We start from the raw sequence: 8800 nt of genomic DNA on the forward strand, positions 1-8800 counted from the left end.
GCATCCACAAGAAAGACACACAAGTAAGAATAACACTTGAAGATCAACACGACCAGTGCCAGAAATATTATATTTCACCATTACTTATTTTAATTTGAGCTCCTGAAAGCTGAGCTCAGCTATATTAGACAGAATTTAAGTAGCTGACACTACTAAAACTTTCAGATCTGGCTGAATAAGTGAGGCCTTTAAAAATGTAAAGGGCTCACAGCCAGGGATCCCTGACGGTGGGTTAAAGCAAAAAATAGAAAATATGTAAGACAGCCTATGCCTGCCAATAACCTTTGAAAAAACCCCACACAGGACCACTCCAAAGCAAGCTTTTAAACCTGTGACCTTTTGCCTTGTGAGAGAGTCTAGTTACTGTGATCTTGGTGGGAGGTAGAGCGAAAAAAAAGCAACTCACCAGGACTGAAGGATGTCCAGGCCTCCCTCCGGCGGTCCCCCATTGCCTGCCAGTTGTTGCCGTCTCTTCCACTGGATCAGCTCGTCATCCAGAATGATGGTCTGCTGCTTCCTCAACAGCTGCAGTGTTTTCTGGTGCTTCTCTGCCAGGTCCTGCACACAAGCAAGCAAGACACATGTACTTCACCAGAACCAAGTTTTGGTCAAATGTTTCTGTGAATCTGTGTGTGGGCTACAAATTTGTGCGTCATTGAAGTAAACCGTGGTTATGGAGAGACTCTTTTCCTCATTTGGTGACCTCTACCTCACTCTTACTTTTGCCACCTCAGTATATATGTCAATAAAAATGTGGTTTGACGACTATTAAAAGAGTTTCTAAGTTTTTCCAAGTATACCTGCATATGCAGAGACCATGCTCACTTAATTCTGATGCAAACTGAGTCATTTTATGCTATAAACAGGCCCGAAATATGAGAGAAATGGCTCAGTTCAGAAAAAAGCATCAAGGGTTACTCCTATTACGCTTTTAAAAGGGGTAAAGACTTAACTTAGGGAGTGTAATGTTTGCAACTACCACAAAAGCTGCAGAGAACAGTTGCTCATTCTGCATGTCCGTCTGGATGTGACTGCCTCGAAACAAGGTGCGGTCACAAAACTTTACAGGGTTGTAACTAAAATCAAAGTGATGGCCGATTTCACTGCGGGTGTAGTGTTACCTACATATACCATACTTTATTTACTTAAAGTCAAAAAGCAAACGCGGGACCAGCTTTGTGTGTGTATGTGTGTGACAGTCATCATGATAAAATGTCTGGGAGACAACAGCTGTAGCAGCAACTACCACAAAGTTGGCTTCAACCTCTTTGCCAGGTGTTTATATGTCTGTCTGTGGAGAGATTTTATCAGCTGTCCAAGATTTTCTGTACAGTTTAAAATCAAAACCAAGGCCCAGTTCAAGGATGGGTGTAATCTGGCAACTGCACTGGCACTGCAGTGATATGATCTCATTCCACAATGTGGTCTAGTTAATTTTATCTTTATGGAGTGTAATTTACACATTGATACACACACACACACATGAACGAAATAAGTAAGTGCAAGTATGTCTCACCAGTCTGTATTTCTGTAGTGTGTTGGCCTCTCTCGTCAGCCATGCCTCCACAGTGTTTTTCTTGCTCAGAAGGGCAGGCTCTCGTAGCTGGCGGTCAGCAGGGGGCAGTGTGGCCAGGCTGGCCAGTTGAGCTGAAGATGGGAGACAAGTTAAAGACAGAGGGAGTAGAAGAGAAGCAGTAACAATTTCTAACCTGTGCACATGCAATATTCATGTCCCATCCGAGGAATAATGATTTACTCAGGAAAACCCCCTCCTCCCCCTCCTGCATAGCTCAGATATTAAAAAAGATCGATGCTTTCTGTCTGACACATGGAGCACTCGTGAAAAATCTGTAGTGTTACAGAAGCTGTCAGTTTCCCGCTGTTAATCTACATGTCTCAACACAAAATTCAGATAGCTGTATGAAGAATTATCTTTTATATTTAATTTGAACAGTGACATGTGGCACACAACAGACTAAGTGAGACTGATTAACCAAAAAGGGAGCAGCATAATTGGAAAAAAAAAAAAGATCTATTTTAAGCAAGTTGCTCACCAAACAAACAGAGTAGATAAACTAGAGTTTGTTTCTTGATTCAACAAGGAATTAAAATGGTACAGCAGCAAATCTAAATGACTAACAACAGTTAGAAACATTAATTATATGTTTTTTGGTATTTGCAGTAGGTATAAGTTAAGTTTGTGAAAACTGCATTAGTACAAACACTGATTCTGTCATTATGGTCGTGCAGCGCTAAGGAGATGCAAGCCCTCTGGTCTCACCCTGAATGCGCATGCTTTCTTGGTACTGGATGATGAAGTACTCCTGGTTGTGCTGGAGCTTGCGGAGATCGTTCTCAGTGTCTTGGGTCAGCAGGCGAAGCTCCTCAAAAGCCTGGTTGATCTGTTGGTATTTCTGAGACATGCTGTCCATCATTCCACCCACTGGAGAGTTTGACTGTCAATTACAAAATATGAGATTGAGAGACCAGCAAACAGAGACAGACAGCTACTGAACCAAAACTAACATGATGCACTGACTGATGGCTAGACCCCAGCACCTGCACTATTTAACTGTAAAAATTCTCTGGGAACACAAGGATAGTGTCAACGGTGCAGGTTGATAAGGAAAAAATGTATTTGCATCCTCAGGAAGAGTGCAAGGTCACCACAATTTGAAAAAGTGCATTACTGTACCTAAAGGTTCAGACTGAACGGGCCAAAATTAACTCCACTAACAGAAAAAGCATGTTGTGACTGAAAATCAATTCACCACAGGAGTTCAAGGAAGATGTCTTACGCACGGCTGGCTTTATGGTTTTATAACTCACTGCAAGTTATAAAAGTGAGAAATATCTGACTTTCCTGTATATTGCATTGTTAAAGTAGGGAAATAGAAATGGTTTGGTTTTACAAGGCCATTTTAAAGCATGACTGTATTGGCTGTGGTACGATATCACATTTATAATGTTCGAATACAATGAACTCAGGAGATCCTCTAGGATAAACAAATACAGGAAACAGAATAGTTATCCACTTTCCGAATCAGCCACCATTATGTAGTTTGTGTTTTGCGGGCTATGAAGCCACAGGTGTGTTTGTGTGTCTGCTGTTCTGATTTCTTTGGTTTTTCCATACTTTTCACACTTACATATTTCAGATCATTAAACAAATTTTAATATTAGTCAAAGACAACCTGAGTAAATTAAAAAACACATCCCTTTGAAAGAATTCTGGACCACTCATCTTTGCAGAATTGTTTTAATTCAGCCACATTAGAGGGTTTTAAAGCATGGTTTGCTCGCTTTGAACTGAAGCCTTTAAGCATAAATCTAAATGGATTTAAGTCAGCAAAGCTTCCCTAGACCATCACACTACCACCACCATGTTTTACTGTCGGTATGACGGTTCAACTTTTGTCTTGTCAGTCCCAAAAGTCTTGAGGATCATCAAAGTGTGTTTTGGCAAATGTGAGATGAGCCTTTGTGTTGTTTCTGGTCAACAGTAATTTTTCTCTTTCTAACTCTCCCATGGATGCCACTTTTGCACAGTCTCTTTCTTATTGTTGAATCATGAACGCTGACCCTGAGGCAAGCGAGGCCTGCAGCTCTTTAGTTGTTGTACTTGGTTCTTTTGTGAGCTCCTGGCCCTATATGAACCCTATGGATGAGTCCCAAAGCGCTCTTCGAGTAACTTTGTTAGGTCAGCCTTTCCCATGAAGGTTCACCACTGTTCCAATTTTTCTCCATTTGTGGATAATGGGTCTCACTGTGGTTCACTGGAATCCCAAAGCCTCAGAAATGGCTTTGCGACCCTTTCCAGGCTGATAGATTTCAATGACTTTGCTTCTCAGCTGTTCTCATGTTTCTTGAGATTGTGGCAAGATGTGTCAGCTTTCCAAAGAAAAAAAAGCAGTTAATCACAGTTAAATCGTGATTTTACAAGCTGGGGGTGGGGTTATTTTGCCATAGGGTCACGAAGAGTTTGGTTAACTCCCTTGATAAATAAAATCTTCATTTAAAAAACTGGATTTTGTATTTTTCTTTGTCTAATATTAAAATAGGCTTGACGATCTGAAAATATAAGTGTAACAAACTGGAATGTGGCAAATACTTTTTCACATATACACTCAGAAATTATTTATTTTTATACATGTTCGATGCACAAACACGAATCCCACTTACGTTTGTAGCCTCTCGGACGAGCCTCTGCTCTGTGTAAAGGATGTGTTTGATACATCGGACCAGCTCCAGAGGACAGCGGTCATACGTGCTCTGAAAGACAAGGAGCACATGAGCTGTGTTAAGGCCTGTTAGCTTTTGACGAGTAGAGCGGCTTCTGCACACAGGGCTCGCCAATTTAGTAGAATCAAAGGTTCTGGAGCGAACACTGCAGACACACCAAAACCTATTAAGTTAATGAGCACACTTCATATAGGTCCATGACTCATTAGTATACGCCTAGTTAAGTGGTTTGTCTGTTACAGTGTAACAAAATCTTGTTTCAGTTTAAAACTGCGGGTGATACTCTTGTTGTTTCCTGTTTTAAGTGAAGGAATTAAGTTTCAAGTTGAATTGCTTTCACTTCATACCGCACAGAAAGAGAGAAATCATTCACAGTAGCTATATATCTGCATTTTTTTGACTTTTGCAGGAAAGAGAGGAACCCAAGTGACACATTTAACATGTCACTCTCAACTACACGAATACACGTGTGCTCAGCGCCATAAACTGGGAAACAGTGTGGTAGGAATTCAGGACTGCAGTGTGATGTGCGCAGCCTGCCCCATTCTCCCTGTTTTTCCTCGTGGTCTCAGGGAGGGGAGAAAACAAACAGAAGAACAGATCTGTGAAGAGGGAGTTCGATCATAAATAGCAGAGCTGGCTAGCTACTGAGGCCCTCGCTCGAGCCATCCTGTTGTTTTCCTCTCAGTGGATACAACCTGTTCTTAAAACATTTTGTGCAACATGTGCTCTTTCTGAGAACTACAGTAAGGGAGGCAGTTAAGCTGAACAGCTGTGACTTCTAATCACATCAATCACATCATTTTGTGACATTGTAAACAATTTTATGCTCTTCTTAAAACAGTGCTACAGTCTGGGTAGGTGTAATACTGAGATTTAGTACGTTTTGTTTTTATTATTCATTCAGAGTTGCTTTTGAATGCCTTGTTTTTGACATTCCCAGTACTTGGAGTACCAGTACTTTCCATTCCTTATTTCTGTAGCCACAGATGATCAAATCAGGGTCTGACAAACAAGCCACAGCTGATACACATGTACCCGCTGCAAATCAAAGCCAAGCAACTCTAAATAAAACACAACAGCTATTGCTTAATAGCTATTGCCAGGTAACCAAGCACTAAATGGGAACTATATTAAGAATGCAGCGGCGTTCGAATAAAAGCCTCACCTTGAGCTGGTTGGCATAGTGTCCCAGTTTGATTTTAAGAAGGAAACCATCCTCCCCAACCTGGTGCTCAGCCTTGTTCTGCAACTCTTGTATAAGACTGTCCAGTAAGCGTTTGGCCTTAAACTCCTCCTGTGGGTTCTCCAGGTCTATGGCATCCCTAACACACACGCACACACACACAAACACACACGATAAATTGTAAGATGTTGAACAGAACAAATCAAAATGTTACAAAAATAGGATTAGGATTTTTTTTTTAACATCCTTTACATTCTCTGGTCACACGTGCATCAAATAAACTCACCAGAGCTGGCTCTCTATCCACTGGGACAGATAATGTCGCACCTCAATTGGAAAGTGCTGACCGTACAGAGATTGCATCTGGTGGAGGGCATCTCCTTGCAGTTGTTGGGCCTGGATCCACACCGCCATCTTCAACACCCTTAAGCTGAAAAAGGGGAGAATTCTTAATTAGAGTGCAGGGAACATATGTTACACATAAACTGAAAACAGTAACTAAAGGGATGTAAAGTGGTGAGAAAAAGATCGTTTCAGGTCACTTCGGATCAACTTATGAAACTTTCGCTTTCATTTTACTATTTGCCAAGTGTCTCACCTTTACAAAGACTGCAGAAATCAGCACAACAACCATAGCTTGTCAAGAATATGAAGGGTGGTGAGTTTTGGGGTTTTTTTTGTTTTTGTTTTGTTTTTAAAAAAGGAAGAAAAAAAAACAGCTAAAGTATGAGGAATGATACAAACAACATGTTTATTTGGCATAAACCTAAAAACCTTTCATTAACTAGCATGACACAATTAAAAGGAATAAAAGCCACTTTATGAAGCCATTTAAAGTATAGTGTAATATTACACAGATAGAAAGTTACAAACATTTATGGCAAAAATTCATCTTTCAATTCAGGTGTTTAATCCCAGCTGGTAATGTTCTGCAAAAGCACAGAAGACATCCCAGACACCACATGTAAAATAACTTGTTATAACTTAATATTTATAATTTTTTCCACCGAGTGGTAATTGGATTCAGCTGCAGTAGTAATTAGTCCAGGCTATTTTACATGGATTTTACTCTGCACATCTTTTCCCATCTTCTGCCACACACATGAAAACACGCCACAAACACTTGTAACCTGCTGTAAAATTGTGCACGAGAAGAATGCCTCCAGAAGTGTTGTTCTGATCATTTTAATCCTTGAGAAAGATATTTTTTAATATCGGGGATACAAGCTGCGTTTGTCGGACGTAAGCTGGGATACAATGTGGGTTTAGCAGCTTTACAAAGGTTTTAAATGTACTGGGGAAAGAACATCACTTAAGTGAAGTATTTAACATTTTCCCAAAAGAGTCAGTCATACAGATAAAAATAGTTTTAATGGTAAATAAATGACTAAAACACTTCTATCTTCTTATACCTTGATTAAGTCCGCTTTACGAAGTGACTAATACACATGTCTCTGTTTTCCTTCTACGACTGAAGATCCAGGTCACTTGCCCGGCCCGCTTGGGTCGCTTTCTCCTTCACTGAACATGTTGAGGACTTAAACATGCTCCTCTGTGGAGCCAACAACTCCACACTGAGGGTTATGGCTTGGTTGAGAGGGCTTTGTATTGGGTCACTGCTGCTTGTTTCCAGTCAGCACACCCACTCACCCTTCTCAAAACTGGCACAGTCACTGTCAGTAAAAGACTGAGAGATATGAGTACGCGGGAAGTTTGTGGTGTATGTGTGTGAGTGTTTGCGTGTGCATGTGTGTATTTGTAGGTGCCTGTGGTGTCAGTGGTTCTGCTTGACAGTACATGTATAGTTTTTATATCCACGTACATGTAATTGATACTACACATTGCATCAAAAAACAAAAAAACAAAAACAAAAGGAAAAAAATGTTCATCCTCTTCTTTGTCATTGCTCTTTTTTGTTCCATTGTAGCTTATGTCTCTGTCACATATCTTGTCCACGTTATACCGATTGAAGAGCTTTTTTTTTAACCTTGTTAGTCTGCACTCCCTCATAAAGAACATGTGAAAACATGCGTTTTGCTACAGATAAAGCATAATAACGGTAGCCATTTCCCTGCACAAAAATATCCCATGACTTCCACAAGTGACCTCTTGTCATCTGTACAAGAAAACATGTGTCAATTAGACAATGAATTAACTTGATTAAAAAACAAAACAAAACAAAAACCCGACTCAAAAGCCTTTTCCTGTGCATGTGGATGTCATAAATGCCTAATAGCTGGGCTCACATGCATGCTTGCTAACTGACTATATGTCTTTGTAGACCAAGGTGAAATAGGGTCAAAAAGGTAATTCCACTCAATCTGGCGACACAATCTGGCGACACAAAGCCTATTCTACTGTTCCTGTGCTCTTATGTGTCCTAGAGTTCACCTGCTGACCTTTACAGCTATATTTTCAAAATATAACTGACCCTCCAGCCTTCGTCGTCTGCTGGAGGGTCAGTGGGACCGCTCCAGCCTTCATCAGCCTTCGTCCGTCTTCGCTGGAGGGTCCGTTGGAGGGACCGCTCCAGCCTTCGTCCGCCTTCGCTGGAGGGTCCGAGGCACCGCTCCAGCCTTCGTCTGCCTTCGCTGGAGGGTCCGAGGCACCGCTTCAGTCTTCGTTTGTCTTCGCTGGAGGGTCCGAGGCACCGCTCCAGCCTTCGTCTGCCTTCGCTGGAGGGTCCGTGGGACCGCTCCAGACTTCATCCGTCTTCGCTGGAGGGTCCGGGGGACCGCTCCAGCCTTCGTCGTCTGCTGGAGGGTCCGTGGGACCGCTCCAGCCTCCACCAGCCTTCATCCGCTTTTGATCAAACATTTCACTTGGGGTTACATGTTTGATTTTTGGGTGGGGGGAAATGTTACGTTTCGGTGTTGTCAGTGTGTTGTTTTTGGCGTGACTGTTATGTGTTTCCTGTTTTACTTTGAAAGTCTGTGTTATCTTAGTGTTTTCAGTTTACGTTTCCCTGTCTCGTCAGGTCTAATTTGCCCCAGCTGTGTTTCCCTCCTGTTGTCCATTTTCCTGATTGCTCCCTCTATGTATTTAAACCCTGTGTTTCAGTGTGTCATGGTCGCGATCTCCCCCGTGTTGTAAATAGTTTGGTGTGTTTTGTTGTAAATAAATAGTTTGTTGTAAATACTTTCGTTTCGGGATTTTGGTGGTGAGCTTTAGTGGGGTTTTTTTTCTTTATTTTTACTTTTTTTCGTGTTGCACTCCGGTTGCCTAGGCCGGGGTGTAACACAAAATTTATAAAAAAAATAAAATAAAAGCATTATAAGCATTTTTTGCATGTTAAATGTCAAGAAACTATTCTCCGATTGCCTGTGTGAAAGAAAACTACAAGCACACAAAAGGCATAAAGACTGATTTTTG

General features: G+C 41.3%; 1 protein-coding gene across 1 annotated transcript in view; it reads right to left on the reverse strand.

The window, feature by feature from the left end:
- stat5a (signal transducer and activator of transcription 5a) overlaps positions 1–5855 on the reverse strand; it is a 99052-nt gene extending 93197 nt beyond the window's left edge. Inside the window, 6 exon segments of the mRNA XM_080300665.1 lie at positions 407–558; positions 1517–1647; positions 2282–2456; positions 4183–4272; positions 5411–5567; positions 5715–5855. Coding sequence (XP_080156791.1) covers positions 407–558; positions 1517–1647; positions 2282–2456; positions 4183–4272; positions 5411–5567; positions 5715–5842 — 833 coding nt within the window. The 5' untranslated portion in view covers positions 5843–5855.
- Between the last annotated feature and the right edge of the window lie 2945 nt (positions 5856–8800).

This window comes from Astatotilapia calliptera, chromosome 4, assembly GCF_964374335.1.
Source record: "Astatotilapia calliptera chromosome 4, fAstCal68.1, whole genome shotgun sequence".
NCBI lineage: Eukaryota > Metazoa > Chordata > Actinopteri > Cichliformes > Cichlidae > Astatotilapia > Astatotilapia calliptera.